General features: G+C 44.4%; 1 protein-coding gene across 1 annotated transcript in view; it reads left to right on the top strand.

The window, feature by feature from the left end:
- Nucleotides 1–15,663: 15,663 nt before the first annotated feature.
- The window catches only part of ARID1A (AT-rich interaction domain 1A), a 92,143-nt gene continuing 89,236 nt past the window's right edge, over nucleotides 15,664–18,570 (top strand). Inside the window, exon 1 of the mRNA XM_070949897.1 lies at nucleotides 15,664–16,803. Within this exon, the coding sequence (XP_070805998.1) occupies nucleotides 15,664–16,803 (1,140 nt within the window). The remainder of the gene's footprint in view (nucleotides 16,804–18,570) is intronic.

Genomic DNA, 18,570 nt, shown 5'->3' with positions numbered 1-18,570 from the left:
CTGCTTCATTTTGTTTGGAATATGGCAGAGTAGAATGTGTTTGGTATAACCTTAATCCTGACCAACATCTGGGCTCTTCTTTTTTTTTAAAAAAGCTTGTAACAGAGGCCTCTGTATACATTTGCATGGTTAAAGACTGAACCATTTTATGATCCAGAATAAAACATGACTTTGCTTTATCATAAAACAATATATTCAGAGATAAATGATATTTTTTTCTAGTAGTGTAAATGCATTATCAGTGTAATTGATATGATTAAACTGCTCTTTCATCAATTCAGAAGATGATAAAACTGCATTTTTTGTATAATTCTGTTTGGAAATATGTGTGCACTTCCTGGGACTAAGCCTGTTGAACACAGTGGGACTTATTTTTAAGCAAATAAGCATATATTATATTGGTAGTCACTGAGATCCTTTTCTAAACTGTTAGTTCCATGTTTAATATTTATGTAAAACATAAACAGCAAGAGATCATTTATTTTTTTAAAAAAATAAAAGGTTGTATTGACATTATAAATTGGATTAACAGTATAATCTGCAGCATATCTTCTAGTCAATAAATTCCATTGACTGAATTTATACTACAAAAAGGCGTGGTTTGTTTAGCAGTTGCAGTCACACAATATAGGAAGCCTGTTAGTGTTAACTTTGGCTGGGTTTGTGTTCTGTTCGTGTGGTTTTAGCATGTTGAATGAACCTATTTCATTTGTGTAGCTTATGAATCAGTGCATTGTGTAAACCTAATAATGAGCGAGTTCAGTAATCAAATTAAGCCTGTTGCTGTTTACATCTGTATTTTTCGGTCCATGGCTTTTTGAGCCAGTTGCTACGCAAAGTGTCCTTTTTCCATCCCCAGGACCACCCCTTGTGAACGTTAAATGTCAGAAATTTGAGGCCAAGGAAAGAGAATATATATATATATATATATAACATTAAAGTATAATCTGAGTTATGAGTTACATATGAAGACGGTACTAGTATAAACTGTGAGCTGCTGAACAATTGCTATGTCATGAAAAGGTGGTGAGTCAAGAATCAATGTAAAGTGGGCTATTTTTCCCTTTCCACTTAAATCAGTTGGAGTAACATTTCCACTATTAGTGTAAGGTAAAGGTAAAGGTTCCTCTCGCACATATGTGCTAGTCGTTCCCGACTCTAGGGGGTGGTGCTTATCTCCATTTCAAAGCCAAAGAGCCAGCGCTGTCCGAAGACGTCTCCGTGGTCATGTGGCCGGCATGACTAAACACCAAAGGCGCACAGAGCGCTGTTACTTTCCCACCAAAGGTGGTCCCTATTTTTCTATTTGCATTTTTTACGTGCTTTCGAACTGCTAGGTTGGCAGAAGCTGGGACAAGTAACGGGAGCTCACCCCGTTACACAGCACTAGGAATTCGAACCGCTGAACTGCCGACCTTTCAATTGACAAGCTCAGCATCTTAGCCACTGAACCACTGCGTCCCTACTATTAGTGTACACTATTAATGTAAAAAAGATAAAAAAGTCCCTGCATGTTGTGATCTAGGCTTCCTGAATCATTAAAACACACGAGTAGTCCCAAAAACCTCTTTTATTGCAACAGCTGTGAATTACGTTCATTCACAGCTGAGTCCCAATTAGTTGCAAAAAGTCCTTCGGGAGAAGTCCTTCGGGATAATCACCAGCCTTTATCTCCCTTGACACACTGCCAAAGAATTAAATGACAAAGCCACACGACGTCCAGAATCAAACAGAGATGCCGACTGGGAACAGAATTAACAACGTTGCTTTCCTCCTCTTTTAAACCTTATGGGAGGGGCCAATCATCTCCAGGCCTTACTCCCGAGTCGTCCTTTTTGTTTTAACTGTTCTTGCCTTTTGGCAGCTCTGCGCATGCGCGCACTAGGAACAGGCTTCTGTTCCTCTGCCTCTCTGACGTCTGACTTTGGAGGCTCCGGAGTCCACGCATAACTCCCAGATGGCCCTGGACCCATCTCTGCCTCCGATGCTGAGCCCTTGTCCGAGCCTTCCCCAGACTCCAGGACTGGCCCATGTTGCTTCCCAGATTCCTCACTGTCCGACTCCGCTGCCAGCTCCGCAGGCTGCTGGCGGACCACAACACTGGACTTTACTTCGCTAGTCATTGCTGACTATAGGGAGTGGTGCTTATGTTCTTTTCAAGGCCTTCCCACCGAAGTGGCACCTATTTATTTACTCACATTTACATGCTTTCAAACTGCTGGGTTGGCAGGAGCTAGAATGAGGACGGGAACTCACCCTGTCACATGGCACTCAGGTCACAAACCTAGGCTGTCAGCTTTCCAGCCAACAAACCCAGCATCTTAACAGCTGAGCCACCGGTGTGGTTCTAATATGGTGGCTGGCAACAAATAGACATGGCTTGAAAAGATAAAATATTTGACATACAGTATATTCCCTTTCAAGATGCTCAGCTCCAATTTGGAATAACATAACTATCTTTTAATATCTTCATTAATCTTTTGAAAGTAGTAAAAAAGCAAACTTGATGCATTTGCTTGGGGAAAGGCATTCTATAAGAGTATTATGTTGCCACAAAGGCCAGATGTGTTGTGCTCTCTGCTGATGTGTTTGTTCAAGATGATACCAAGCATTTATAATTTACATAGCATTTTCTTTGACATGCATTGTGATCGGAGGCCTTTTCAAAGACTTATACATCAAAACTAGTATTTTGAATTGCACTCAGGATAAAATTGAGTGCTTAAAGTTGAGTGCAGTTCCATGTTGTCTCTATTTCTGACACGCTTCTGACATGTTCCCGTTTCATAGCTTATCCAGGGTTTTCTGGCTCTCAACTCAGTCCAGCTCAGCTGCTGCTCAAAAGCCTCAGATACCCATTAAAATAAATCAAAGAATTATAAACAATTCCTCTGCGGTAATTTACCTATGTGCATATATACATACATACACGCACCATTAGAACATAAAGTTTGTATAATATCCTTTAAAGGGATATTTAAAAAATTATTTCATTTGGAGAATATTTTTTTATTTTTATAATATGAAATCTTACGTATTAGATACAGCTACTTTGGGCAAACCTTTTTCTTTCGAAAATCGGTTCCATAATCACTGCATGCTCACTCCTTTAGCAATAGCATTTAGACTTATATACCATTCCATAGTTGAGGGCTTATATACCCTCCAATGTTGAGGGCTATATGCTGACATTTGTAAACTGCTAAGAGAGTGCTTTAAAACAGGGGTCTCCAACCTTGGCAACTTTAAGACTTGTGGATTTCAACTCCCAGCAAAGCTGGCTGAAGAATTCTGGGAGTTGAAGTCCACAAGTCTTAAAAGTTGCCAAGGTTGGAGACCCCTGCTTTAAAGCACTCTCTTAGCAGTTTACAAATGTCAGCATATAGCCCTCAACATTGTGGGTCCTAATTTTACCAACATTGAGCCAGTCGGGATCGAACTGTTGGCAGTGGGCAGAGTTAGCCTGCAATACTGCATTGTGACCACTAACTGTTTTAGCTATTGAATTCCATTCCAAAAACTAGATGGCTAAGTGAAATATGCTAAATGAATACATGACGGAGAGAGGGAGGGAGGGAGGGAGGGAGGGAGGGAGGGAGGGAAAGAAAGATGCTGCAAACTGGTTGTTGCTTTTTCATTGAAATAAAATACTCTCATAAAGCTTTGCCACCATTACTCTCACTTTGGGATGTATTGTCAGGAACACAAAATTTAACCATAAGTGCACACTTCGATCAGAAAGCTAATTTTTATTACTGTTGTATTTGCAAATGGTTGCCCACTGAGGTTGCTATATGAGGAGTGGATATATTTGGAAGAATTTTGCATATAAAATTACTTTCGGCAAGAGTCACCAAGGCTTAGTTGAGAAACTTCAAACCTGTTGAAGGTTTAATCTTCAACATTAACATTAAAAGTACAGTATATCCAGCTGAAAAATACATGACTTTTCCTATTCCACTAAAAGCAAAATGTGGAAAACTAATTCATGTTTTCACTTTCAGCTGGGAAGCTTTGACCTAATCCATTTAATAGGATGATTATGAGGATAAAAATTAAAACTAGGTGGCACAGTTTCCTCTGCATGTTCAATCAAGGCAATGCAAAATACCTCCCAAATGTGTACAGACTGCACATCATTAGTTAATTACACTGCTCTATATATTTGGTATTAAAATGGCCACAGTGTGATTTGTTTTGGAATCCATACATTGCCATTTAACTTAGTAGTTATGAAAATAGTATAAAAGTAGTCAATACTGCCTTAAACCAACATGGTGGTTGGGTGCAGGGATCTCCAACCTTGGCAACTTTAAGCCTGGCGGACTTCAACGCCTGGCGGACTTCCAAAGCTGGCTGGGGAATTCTGGGAGTTGAAGTCCGCCAGGCTTAAAGTTGCCAAGGTTGGAGACCCCTGGTCTAGTGTGTGTGAAATTGTTCAGCACTTCAATCTGCAGCAAGTCTGCTTTCAAGGGGATTTCAAATTGGTGTCTCATTTTACAAAGTAATGCTAGTTTTCATCTATTATTAGACATTCCATTAAGCAACAACTGTCTTTCTTATAACTGAAAATACGCTTTATTTTCTGGATGTTCGCATATGTAGCATGTAGTGTAATATGAAAAAAAAAATAAAGTGGTGAAATACACTCAGTTTAATACAGCATATAGTGTGGCTTGGGTTTCTTCTTCATTGTCTTCTGTTCAAATGGATGTTTATACACCGTGCTTCAAAAGCAATGTTGAAAGAGGAAACTGAGTGAGCCAATACGTTAAGAGTCCAGATCAGATACTGAGTTGGCCAAAATATTGGTAGAGAAAATGAAGGTGGGCTATTCTATCATAATTTATTCTTATTTGTCAATGACTACCATCACTCAGTGCTGGGGTTCAGGCTTTTTTTTTTAATTGCATGAATTAATCTTGGGGGAGGGGAAATCCTTTCTTGCAAACATATTCAAACGTGGCAAAAGAAAACATTAAAAAAAACCCCTCTGGTGGACACCAGCTGTATTTTTCTTAATTTGCTTGTCTTTATTGACAATTGCATCCTCTCCTGGGTTTCGTGTTACATTTGCATTTGTTTTTAAAAAACTGAAAGCCACCTGAATGACTTTGACTATAGGATGGTATATAAAGAATGATAATACAGATTTTTCCCCCCTCAACGTGTTTGTTAAGCTGGGAATGTGACAGAGTCATTTAGTCAACTCTATTGATATGTTGGGATCATACAATAACATTTTCAACATTGCTTCGTATTGTATTAAGGCACTGTTTAATGACCATGTGCAGCATACGCTGCAGTGGCTGTAGTTCCCAATAATGCTAAGCTACAAATCATGCATTATAAACTATAACAGGTAGATTTAGCGCGATGAATGAATTGGGTAACTTTTTTTATACCCCAAGTATGAACTAGATTTGTGTCATATTAAGCTATAATATATTTTGAGAAGTTGGGTTTAAAGTACTTTGTCTAATCATTGGATATTTAGAACATGGTTTAATGTAAGAATTGAGACAATTCTAGTTTATTTAGTAACCATGACTAAATCATGACTTTAAAAGTGCAATCATAGTCCTATGAACCAACTATTGTGTTTTTAATATATAGTATGTGGCTTACAGCTTTGTGTAGTGTCTTATCCCAACTATTTGTAGTACATATAGTCAAACCATTTTTATTACTATGTGTCTTAATGTGTGTTTTTTTGAATATGGTTTCTTTCTACCATCAGTTCTGTTAATGGAAGTCAGAAATTGGAGTTAAGTTGGAACCTTACATATTTCAGTGTATAAAATTTACAATCATTAAACATTATGCTTTATCTTACGTTAAGTGCAACAGAACATATACTTCTTTTTTCTAAAGAATTCAAATTTACATTCACAAACCTCCTTAGTTATATTATTGTACAGGTTACTTATTGCATATAAGTAGCAATAAGATATAAAATGTGGAAAGGAAATGAAAGTAATTATTTGACAATAAAAAGGTTCTCTTTCTCTCACGAAGTAGTGGACATCAGTAACAGTAAGAAGAAATACCATTGTACTGAAAATGATAAAAGGCTTTCATTTTAATTACAGGGTTTCAGGATATATGGCTAAATGGCATTCTGGTGAGAGAGAAGTTCCCTGAGGATGGGCTCCAGCACGAATCCAAAAGCTCGGAAGACTAAACCTCTGGTCCCAGTGACCGACCCAGATTGTGGATCCTACTATATGGATAAAGTACAGGTAGTCCTCCACTTACGACCACAATTGGGACTAAAATTTTCATTGCTAGCCAAGGCAGATGCTAAGTGAGCCATGCCCAAGTTTACAAACTTTTTTCTTGTGGTTGTTAAGCGAATCACTGCAGTTAAAACGAATCGTGTCTGTTAAGCAAATCCGGCTTACCCCATTGACTTTGCTTGTCAAAAGACAGCTGGGAAGATTGCTGATGACATAACCCTGGCCAGTGGTGGGTTTCAAATTTTTTTACTACCGGTTCTATGGGGGTGGCTTGGTGGGCGTGGCAGGGAAAGGATACTGTAAAATCTCCATTCTCATCCCACTCCAGGGAAAGGATACTATAAAATCTCCATTCCCTCCACACTCCAGGGGAAAGTTACTGCAAAATCCCCACTTCCTCCCGATCAGCTAGGACTTGGGAGGTAGAGAATAGATGGGGGCGGGGCCAGTCAGAATTTTTACTACCGCTTCTCTGAACTACTCAAAATTTCAGCTACCGGTTCTCTAGAACTGGTCAGAACCTGCTGAAACCCACCTCTGCCTGGGACACTGCAATCGTCATAAACACAGGCTGGTTGCCAACTCCCAAATTTTGATCATGTGATTCTGGGGATGCTGCAACGATTGAAACTGCGAAGACTGGTTGTAAATGACTTTCAGTTGCTAAATAAATGACTGTAAGTGGAAGACCACCTGTACTGTAAGTGTGCCCAGCTGCACTTGCACTTGCATGTAACAAAGCATGTATGTGCCGTGACAACTGTGTCTCAATGAAGTAGCCTTCATCTCATATTTTGTATTTTGAGTATTCATGTTGAATCCTCTTCTTATTATACCAGGGGTTTGCAACTTTAAACAATCAAAGAGCCATTTGGATCTATTTCCCACAGAAAAGAAAACACCGGGAGCCACAAAACCCTTCCCATGCCTGACTATTTCTTGAGTGGCCACAAAACTAGCATACGTAGTTGAATATGTAGTTTCTTGTAGTTTTCTTGGATTTATCCATGGTTGGCCTACCAGGGGTTGAAAAGCTCAATAAATCGCGTGCTGGCAGGTGTCGCACATTGGCGGTTGTGACACACACATTTTGAGTGACAGGGAGCCGCAGCAGAGGGGTGAAAGAGCCACATGCAGCTCCAGAGCTGCAGGTTGCTGACCCCTGTATTACACCATGCAAGAGCAGACATCAGCTTGCATAAAATAGGTTAGGCTTGATAACCCATTATCTTGGGGGGTCATCGGGGCCTGGAATATCAAGACTGGATGGAGAACACTAATTCTTTAGTAGAAAAATGCACTAAGAGAGTTGCAGGTTCATCTCTCACTTTCTGTTTCTCTTGTTTTGAAGTTATGTAAACATTTTGGAAGAAAGATCTGTTATTCTGCATGCTTAGACTGAGATCCGATTTATAAGATTTTATTAACAAAATGCACCAGTAAGGGCACAGATGTCAAACTTGATTGCGTCACGTGACGTATCGTGACTTTTTTTGCCTTTGCGGAGCCGGGGTGGGCGTGGCCTGTGTGTGACGCACCTGGCCCACAGGCCTGAGTAAGGGAGACTGTTGTATACCGTATGTGCATGGTTGAAAGTAAAGATTTATAACTCATGATATGGGATTCCATGGCAAGTGATGGTCCCCAGGATTGATGGTGATTGAAGCTATTGGATGGTGATGCGAGACTCCCAAGTTCTAACAGAATAGTGTTTGGATAGGTGGGTGGTATGCTGGTAAGAAATATGTGGTCCAAACAAAAAAAGTTAAAAGTGTTCATTTTCTGATCCAGAGCACCAGTTTTGTAAACCTTCAAATACGTCATTGTAAAAAAAAAAAAGTAAATTAACCAGCCACATAAGTTTGCTCTTTAAAATTCAAAATATTTTCCAAGTCTGCTCTTGGTCCTGACTGTTCTAGTCAGGTTTATCATTCTGAAATGTCGGAGCTGCCCTTTTTCTCCAGGTTCACTCGTTTCAGATCTAGGTGTTTACTATACATGCCTCTGCAGTTGCACTGATCTTATTTCTGAACAACTAACTTCAAGAATATGCAGAAGGCCACAAAACCAATATATTATAGCTTTTTTAAAAAAGAGTTTCTCACATTTGGCCCAAGATCTCTTCTATTACTTTTCTCCCTGCTTTTCCTTTGCATTCCCTTTTTAAACCCCTGCAGGTTGAGATTTATATTACAGGAACAGAATGTGCTGTACCTTAGGTTCCACTCCATCTGTCTTTACCGTGATCCGTTCCAGGTTTTGACTCTCTCAAGTCTAGGACTGGTAAAATAATAGATTTCCTTGACTTCGGCTCAGTCCACTTTCTTGTCTTTTAATATGAAGCCTAAAGTTTTGGAAGTCAGTCACTGTAAAATCTTAAATCAAACACGGTTATTCATTTGAACCTTCTTGACAGGTCTTTAACTTGGGTCTCTTTCCCCAAACCCTCTTGTTACGTTTTCAGGGCCAGCATTGCCCCTCACCTTGAAAATCCATGTCACTCTTTGAGCATTACAGTTTGCGTTCCGCAAATGGATCGTTGCCTTATGTTCAAACTCCACATCAGTTTTGCACTGTTAAAAAATTTCTCATCCTGCCCCTCCCCTCCCCCAAACCCAGCACTGTATCAATGTGGGGGAGAGAAGGCAGGTTGAAAAATCTTGGATGGGGTGGGGTGGGGAGGGATTTAGCCCCAAAAGAAACACAAGGCTGGCAGCTGCTGTTGCCCCAGTGGAGAGTCAATACATTCCATGTTACTTGCTCAGTAGGCTGGTCTTTCCCAGCAAGATGAGAAGCATATTGGGAAGAGAAAGCAAAAAAAAAAAAAAAAAAATCAAGTGTCAGGATTCTAGTAAGGAAGAAAGGAAATTCACAAAACACAAACCCATTGGAAACGGCAGCATTAGCTGAAGCTCAGCACTTTTGCCATTTCTCTTTGCCCCCCCCCCAAGTATTTTGGGTTAGTACATAATCCAAGTGAGCCTGGATTCCATTCCACATTTTGTAAGTCACTCTATTCTAAATAATAGATGGCTCTCCTCCTCAGTGCTGCTGCTATCTCAGAATGCTGTGCCTTTGAGTAAAAAAAAAAAAAAGAAAGAAAAAAAAAGCACCCAGCACTCTCCTAAGTATACCTCTCTAGTTTTCTTCCCTCCTTCCACCCCCCCCCCACAACCCCACTTCTTTTCATAACCTTCTTTAATACTGTATTTTTCCCTCCTCTTGTTTTCAGGGTTAGAAACATTTATTTCTGAAACGTTAACCCTATTCCTAGTAAGGATTCCATGCCATGTTTGCAGCCTGCTTAGGGGCCAGGGATAATTCTAACTGTGTGTGTGTGTGTGTGTACAAGGGCTTGTGCTTGTCCCTCTGCCCACACTGAAGGAGGGAGTCAGGAGTGTGTTCCAATCCCGTTTCCATGTCAACGATTCAGTCCACATTTGCCATCACACATTTGGCAAAATGTGTTTTAAAGAGAGAAACCCTGTTCCTCTCTTTTTTAGCACCCTAATCTAGACCAGGTTTCCTAAACTGCCTTGATGCTGTGTTTAAGTGGCAGGACCACTTTCATGAAACTCAACTTTAATAGGAGCCAACCTAGTGGTGGTGGCCTGTATTGCCATCTGGGAGTCACAAGCGAACTGAACTGTGGTATCAAAGCAAAGCAGGAGCTGGCATTGCTCTGGAGGCCATGTGCTCAGTATCCAATGAAAGGAGAGGAGAACGAAGTGCCTTGCATTCGAGACCTGGCTGTCCTAAGAAAGGAGGAGCCAGAGCCTTCAATATCTTTCCCATCCGCTCTTAAGCTGCTGGCTTTCCCACTCAAATTGCCTGAAGTATTTCTAAATTCCCTTTGACCCAAAATGCAATTTGCACACGCTTTTAACAATGTACACCAGCAAAAGAACAAAAATACAGCCCACCAAAGTCAGAAATAAGTCTTAAAAGATACAAATCATGCTACGTTCAGCCTGGGGTTGGTACCTTGGAAAGCCATAATCAGTGTTGACCCTGTCTTCAGTGGTGGGTTAGGACAGCTAATTATATCCTGACGCCCTTCTGTTTCAGGTACTCTGGACTCTGTGTCTTAGAAGTACACCTCACTAGGGTCATATTCACAGGGGATTATTGGCCTGTAGTTGGAAGCATCTTCTTCTTGTTGTGCCATATCCGTCATTGGACGTTGGCGATCATGTTGGCCATCCTATTTTTATCAACAGCCGTATGAAAAAGGGCTGCTGAGTTTGGTCCAAACCAGTCCCTTAGGTTTTGAAGCCATGATGTTGTTCTTCTGCCTGGACCTCCTTTGCCTTCAATATTTCCTTGGAGGATTAAGTGAAGGATGCCGTATTTTTCTGGGTCTCGCATCACATGTCCAAAATATTCTAACTGTTGTTTTTTAATGGCTTTGATGATTTCCCTTTGCTTTCCCAGATGGAAGCATCTGGATAGAGTTATTATTTTGTATAGCTGGATTGTGGTTACAACCTGATCCAAGTTAAGCTACATCCCAGTATATTGACCGTGTAGTTCCAAGGTTCTATCTTATGATTCTTGATGAACGTATCTTTTCTTTTTATGTACACTGAGAGCATATGCACCAAGACAAATTCCTTGTGTGTCCAAATCACATTTGGCCAATAAAAAATTATTCTATTCTATTCTATTCTATTCTATTCTATTCTATTCTATTCTATTCTATTCTATTCTATTCTATTCTATTCTATTCTATTCTATTCATCTTGAAGCTAAGCCCCATAAATTATAAGGTTTAATACCATCAAAGTAGAAATTGTGAATACGGAAGTAACTGCATCAAGAACTTTATGTCAGTGAGTTCATGAAGTAATGAACCGTAGTTAATAAACCTATGAGTGAATTCATACAACACAGAGACAAAAAATGCATCATGACTTAGCATGTGAGAATCTAGTTAATACAAAGCAAGTGCGAATGTTTCCCCCCCCCAAAAAAAAAAAACCCTGTAATGCTTCAGAGTGTGTATGACTGTATCATCTGCCTCAGTTCTTTAAAGCAGCCACATGCTCTACTGGGATTGGGTGCTTGTAATTGTGGATCAGTAAATGTCCTTCTAGCTCTGCCAGTGGTGGGTTGCTCCCGGTTCGCACCGGTTCTATTGAACCTGTAGTAAAACTGGCGGGAGGTTCCGCCCACCGACCCCGACGTCATCAAAATGCTTCTGTGCATGCGCAGAAGAGAGAGAGCATGCGCGAGCAAAGCATGTGCACGGCCCCATTGCAAACCAGTAGTAAAGGTAAGTAGAACCTACCCCCGAGCTCTGCATCTGTTTTTAACAGTCCTGCACACATACTAGGGGCCCACCTGGCAGGACATGGGACCTTTCTTGATGCTGTCCCTCAACAAATGTTATTCATTGGTGCCAGGTCTCTGATCTTGGTGGTAATATATAGCTATTGTTGCAGATGTTTGTCAATATATGACATCAAAACTCCTGTTCCATCATATATTTTTTCTTGGAATTGTCTCGCTAGTTGGGTCTGGAGAAACAGAAGGTTATAGATGAACATCAGGTAAGAGTTAACATTCCCAAAATAGAAAAGATGGTCTTGCACCAAAGTGGACCACAGTTGCGTTATACTAATACCCTAGCAAGTTAGCTTCCCAAGGTTTCCTATAAGCCTATTTTCCCTGATGTGGGATGGGTTTGCCTAACTTCCTGTACAACACATGGGTTGACCATGATTTGTTAAGTAAGTCACAGCTGGGTTCACAATCCCTTCTTAGCTGTAAACCACACCAAGCCCAAATCAAACAAACCACATTATGCCGTAGCACCCAGCCTTTGTGTGCAAAGCATGTGCTTTGACACTGAACCCCAGTCCTTGCTGGGTTAGTAATTTGGGAAGTGCCATTGTCTGCAGATCGAGGAATGCCCCAGGAAGGAAGAAACAGCCTGTTCCTCAGGTTGGTAAGGTACTGTTTGAAAAATAAGTCCTGAGGGAAGTAAGAATTACTAATTGTAGGATTTCAAGTGCAAAAAAATTGAACAAAAGATTAACCAGTTATTTGTTTACAGCTTATAAAAAAGAAATTAAAGATAATATGGATGAGGCTTTGAGAGAGCTGAGTAGAATGCAACTTTTACATTCTAGAATGTTGATGAAAGTATCTTACATCCCTTGATGGCTTGTCTAAAGAATGAAGAATGAAAGGGAGAAAGATCTGATTCTACTAACATTTAAACAAGACTACAAAATATAGAAGATTATGGAGTGTCAATAGCCAAGCCCGCTTACTTGATGAAAACAAGAGTTCTGAAGCATTAATAGAAGTTCTGATTAGAGTGGTATGATGGTTGGTTTGTCAGCTGATCAGAAACATCAATTAATGCTATCATGGCAATTCTCAAGACGTTTGGTAATATTACATTTGTTCTGAAGGGTGGGCTCATTTCCTAATTTTCTTCTGGATAGTAATTTTATTTTGATACCTGTGTCATCCTACTGTTGTTTTTAAGTCTCTAAATCTCTCTCCATTACCAACAATTCTCCAGTGGGCTCAACTGTGAGCCTCTGGCTGATGCACACTGCTGCTAGCAAGGCAGTTCTAATAGGGACTATGGGTGCACTAGTGTTGAAGGGATGTATAGCATTGGCAAGCTCCTTATGACATCACTAGAGCAGTGCATCTCCTCCCATCCCCATGACAATGGTTATATATATTGCCACCAAAGTTCTTAAGACTGCCTGCTCCTGAACAACAATTGCTGGGGATTAAGAGTAGGAAGGGAGTGTTGCCTTTATGCGTGCTTATGGATGGGCATCTGGCGAGGGGCAGCATTGTAGAAAACAAGATGATGGGCACTGTAGGGCCTTTGTCTGATTTACCAATTCTCTTCAAGTTCTTGTCCTGACTTTTATGCTATCTATTCACATACACACACACAGTGCTCTGTTGTCACCCTCTGCATGCATGTGTACGAAATCAACAGTTTTGAAAAGGGAAGACCAAAAATCTTGACTAGTCAATTTGTGCATGCCTTCCCAAGGTTGTCTTAGGATTTTCGAATCCTACAGTTTACATATTTGCATGAAAGGAATGGATTGGGCAAGTGGAAGAGATAATTTTACTTGAATATAAAATAATTGGGTTGTTAATTTGACACGCCACAAAACAAATGAGAACTTAGGAAATTGTTTTGTGTATGTGGTCTATTGCGTCCACCTCTGGGCTGCTAGAATCAAAGGTGTGGAAAGTCCTTCAGGGTTGCAATTCAAAACTTGACATTTAAAAGGAGTCAAGTTACAATATTTTCATTCATAAGATAATGGGTAGAAGAACAAACATCTGGAATTACTTGCACAGGTCATAGTATTTCAGGCGTGTGGCTAACAGAATGTGATTCATCAACTGAATAGTTAGGAATTATCAAAAATGAAGTAGGCCACAAAGGTAGAATGTAAGATAAAGAATGAAAGATAAAACAGTAAGCAATTTTGAGGCCAAAACTGGAAATAACACCTATAGGGTGGGTGGATTTGATTTGGGAAACTTAATGAAGGGATATTGGTTTCATGTTTACTGCATTGTTTGGTAGTTTAAATGGAATTTTCATATTGGCACGATTAAACATGTTCCGTGTGTTGCCTTTTTCTTTTGTGCCACCAGTATGCTTGCTAGAATCATTGGAATTTTTGTTTTATTAATTGTAAATTTTAAATCTGTATATTTCTGCTATTCATCACAGAGGCTGTGTTCATACAATGAGCTAACCCGTGAATCACTGAATCTTGATGGACTGAATGCCTAGTAGTTGGTGGAAATCAAGGCAATCAGATCCAACTTCTTTTTAGGTTTGTATGTTGCTGCAAGTTCAGCCATAACCTGGACTTGGCATATAAGTAACCTAATAGATTTGGTGGTGTATGGTCCTTCAGCACAAGGGTACACATTTGGGCATCAAACACCAACTGAGTAGATATAAACCGCACATGTTGCACATAATTTATTATTCTGTTGTCCTCTGGACCCGCATATTGCTCAGGTGAAAGAAACTTAGGCTGCACAAGGCATGCTCCCTGCAGCATTAAGGATAGTCACAAGAAATGTAAATTTATTTCTTGGTGTGTTTACTTGAATTAAAACCTTGACCAATGTTCCCCAAGATCCAGTTTGCAGAGTACACTGAACCATCTACGCTGGCAGTTAACGTTTTTTGGCTCACACTGTTGGTGTGAACTTGCCCCGTGATTAACTGAAGTTCACTCTGTCTTGCGAATTATACAAACGAACACCAGTGGCCCAAAAGGTATTAATTGCACCACTAAAATCCATCCTCTTTTGAACATGCTCGACGCCTGCCGCCTTTTCTGAAGGAACAGTGCCACCCATCACCCGGTTTTCCCAAGTTATTACAGTGAGCATCACAAGTAGAGTGAACTTTCCCACTCCTGCTCCATCCAGCAGGGCTCTGGTTGAAGTTTTGATCTATTCTGGCAGTTCATCTCTCCGGCCTTTATGCGGCGTCTCTTAATCCCTCCTGCCCTTAAAGCTACCGAGTCCTGGACTTTCCTAGCGACGGGAGGCTTTGTGCGCTTTGCAAAAAAAGAGAGAGCAAGCGGCTGCCGCTTCCCTCGGAGGGTTACTGGGAGCGGGCGGGCCCGGAGCTGCCTCCGCTGTCCTCCGAAGCGAAGGTTCCCCCGGTCCATCTTGGCTGTTTTGTCAGCAGCGAAGCTTCCTTTTGTGGCTTCGAAAAGCTCGAGTTCGGCTCCTCCGCCGGCAATTCCGTGTCAGGTTTTGCGAGCGGCCGGCGGGCTGTTCGCTTCCAGCTTCAGCCGTGCTGAGTTGAAAGCGTCCAGGGCCTGGCAGCTCCTCCTTTGTGAGGGGGGAGGGGAAAGGGCGCTCCGCTCCGCGCCAGATTCCACTCCGGGTTTGGCAAGTTGCCGCGGCGCTGGGTAAAATGGCAGTGCTGAGCCTCGTGTCGGAGTGAGCAGGACTCGGCGGACGAGAGTCGGAAGCCGCCGCCACTCGGCTTGTCTCGGTCTCGCCTCTCGGCCCGGCTCCGCGCAAGGGGCTCCGTCCGGCGTCTCCTCGCCCGCTGTGCCCCCCTTCCCTTTCTCCTCTCCCCCACCGGGAGCCCCGTCCTGCTCCCCTCCCCCTTTCCTCCTCCTCCTCCTCCTCCTCTCCCCTTTCTTCGCCGGCTGCAACTGAGCGAGGAGGCACCGCGGGGCCAGGCCCCTCGCACCCGCGTCCAGCCCGCCGGAGCTCGCCGCGCCGGGGGAGGAATGAGACCCCGTTGTCCCGCGGAGCCCGCCGCCGCTTGAGCGGGGAGGACGAAAGGAGGAGGAGGAGAAGAGCGGTGAGGCCTTGTGCCGGCCGGCCGGCCAGGCGGGGAGTAGGTCGGGCGGGGGGGGGTGGGCTGGCTGGCTGGGGAGGGGGGATCATGGCCGCTCAGGTGGCCCCCGCCGCCGCCGCCAGCAGCTTGGGTGCCCCGGCTCCGTCCGAGCTGAAGAAAGCGGAGGCGCAGCAGCGGGATTGTTCGTCGGAGGAGGCGGGGGGCGAGGCGGCGGAGCGCGGCGGCGAGAAGCAGTCGGAAAGTGAAGGTCCCCCGGGAAAGGAACTGCAGGACGGGGCCGAGAGCAATGGCGGGGGCGCTGGGGCCGAGCCCGACCTGAAGAGCCCCAACGGGAACCCGGGCCCTAGGCCCGTCGCCACCCTGAACAATAACCTCCCGGAGCCGCCCGGTAGTGGTAGCGGCGGCAGTAGCAACAGCAGCGACGGGGTGGGGACGCCGCAGCCACAGCAGCAGCAGCAGCAACCGCCGCCCCCGACTCATCCGGCCGCCTTAGCCCCGCCAGCCTACGGGTTCGGGCAACCCTACGGTCGAGGCGCCCAGGCGGCTGCGGCCGTCGTCGCGGCCGCTGCTTTCCACCAACATGGCGGACAACAAAGCCCTGGCATGGCAGCGCTGCAGAGCGGAGGCCTGGAGCAGCCGTACTCGGGGCCCGCGGGGCCCCCCCAGGGGCCGCCCCCTCCCCAGAACTCGCATGGCGTCGGCAGCGCGGAGCACGGCTTCCCCAACCACCAGTACAACAACTACTACCCCGCCGCCGGACGCAGCGCCGGCGCCTACCCGCCTCCCCCTCAGGCCTACGCCCTGAGCTCCCCCCGGGGAAACGCTCAAAGCCCCGCTCAAGCCGGGGCGAAACCGCCGGCTACGGTTTTCCAGCAGCAGCGGTTCGGGGCCATGGGGCCCTCGGCCGGCGGCGCAGGAGGCGGCAGCATCGGGGGCCCTTCCCCGCAACCCACGTCGACCCCCACCCTCAACCAGCTGCTCACTTCCCCTAGCTCGACTAGGGGTTATCAAGGGTACCCAGGGGCCGATTACGGCAGCGGCCCCCAGGACGGCGGAGCGACGGCCAAGGCCCCGGCCGCACCGGACATTGCTTCTCAATACAGCGGGGGCACCGGCCAGGGCTGGGCGGCAGCCGGCCCGGGAAGCCAACAAAGGAGCCACCACGCGCCCATGAGCCCCGGGAGCAGCAGCGCCGCCGGGGGACAGTCGCTCGCCAGGAGCCAACAGGTAAAAACTCGGGCGCGGGGGAGAAGGGGGTGCCGGGGCGCCCCTGGGCCGTCGGCTGGGGGGGTGGGTGGGGGCGGCGGCGGCTGGAGAGGGCCGAGAGCGAAAGCCAGGAGGGGAGCCTGCCTCTCTGCGGGGCTGGGGGGCCTCTTCCGTGGGGCCGGGCTCGTCTGGGCTTTCCCAGGCCCACATCGCTAGCGAGCTGCCATTGTCTGCCTCTCTTTCCTCTGTCTCTAAAATGGCTGCCTCTCTGCCTTTCCCTTCCTCCCTTCTCCAGCCTTAGTGGCAGGTCTTTCTGAGGGGGGGGCCTTCTGTTCGGTTGTTCCTCGCCGCGAGCCTGTCGGGGGTGGGGGTTCCTGGGGATGGGGTGGGGGGGAGAAGGCAGGCAAGGCTGACCGCCGCCACCTCTGGGGGTGGGAGGGGTGGGGTGGCAAAAAATAGCTCCCTGTTGCTGCCTTGGGGGGGAAAGAAAAGAGGGTGTGTGGAGCTGCTTGGGGGGCTGGCGAAGTCGGTGGGGCTCTGCTCTCTGCCATCTCCCTCTTTCTCTCCCCCCCACCCACTTGGGGTGGGTCGGCTTGAGCGCCCTGCGAGGTGCCAGGGGGGTAAAGAAGAGGGCAAAGGGACCTCCTTGGACACTTCCTCTTGTCCAGGCTGGCCGGAGCCATTTTCTGGATAACCTTTTGAGATCGCCAGGTGCCTTCAGCTTTTGCCTGGCAGTGCTGGTAAACAGTTCAGTGATTGGGAGTAGTAAGTGCAGATTGCTTTGGTTTGGGATTTGAATTATGGAGGTAAAATCCTTCTGTCAAAGCCAGGAGACAGTTGGTCTTAGGTTGACATCCTATCTGTGATCTGATTGGCTCCCCATCTCCTGCTCTTGGCCATTTATAATTGCCTCTGATGTAATGGTACAACAATCCTGATGAGCTCATAAACTTTTACACTCTGCTTTTCCTACCAGCCCTAACCCAGCGCATCCCTGCCACTTTTGACTTTTTTTTTTTTTTTAAATCTTTATTATTATTTTGATGATTATTCGGATTCCACAGCTGAAATTGGCTGTGACCTTGAGGAAGGTTCAGCAGGAGCAGATCATCTCGCAGACCGGCTGCCCTAGATGCATTGTGCCTTGAAACAAAAGAGGCAGAGGTGCATTTTGTGCTAACACGGATTTTATTTTGCTGGTTAAGCCTGAAGTCGATTCGGTGGACACAATACTGTGTGTCGTGTAATTCAACCCCCACCCGCCTTGTCAGACAAATACATTTATTTTTGTTTCTGTGACTCCTGGAGAATAAGTGATTCTTTTCAAGTTTGATACAGCGCCTGTTTCCAACAGGACCTGACCCTTTTTCATCTTGAATCACTGGCTGCACAAACAAATACAATAATTACAATTCATTTTTTTCATTTTTTTTATTGCTTAAACAATCCATTTTATTCTACAAGGCAAATAAATTATTTTCTTGCAAGAGAAAGTTGAACCTCTGCTTTAGTGTAGGGACATTTAATAAAAACGTGTTATGTGTAATAACAGAAATTGAGGGAATGAGAGTTCAGTTTACCTTAATTATAACTGGACTTTGTAGTTTTATTTTAAAAATATAGGTAATAAACACTTATTAAGCTGTACTGTTGATCTGGTATTTGCTATGTTAGTCTATTAAAAGGTAAATATTTCATTTATCTGCTGAGTTCTTACTACTTTTCATCAATGTTTGCAATACTTTAATTTGATAGTTTTGCACTAGGAGCAAAAAGAGATTAACTACT

Source organism: Pituophis catenifer, unplaced genomic scaffold, assembly GCF_029215685.1.
Source record: "Pituophis catenifer annectens isolate HBS135680 unplaced genomic scaffold, rPitCat1.0.hap2 SCAF_9, whole genome shotgun sequence".
Classification (NCBI taxonomy): domain Eukaryota; kingdom Metazoa; phylum Chordata; class Lepidosauria; order Squamata; family Colubridae; genus Pituophis; species Pituophis catenifer.
The sequence above is the reverse complement of the archived record's forward strand: the minus strand, read 5'-3'. Positions and strand labels throughout refer to the sequence as shown.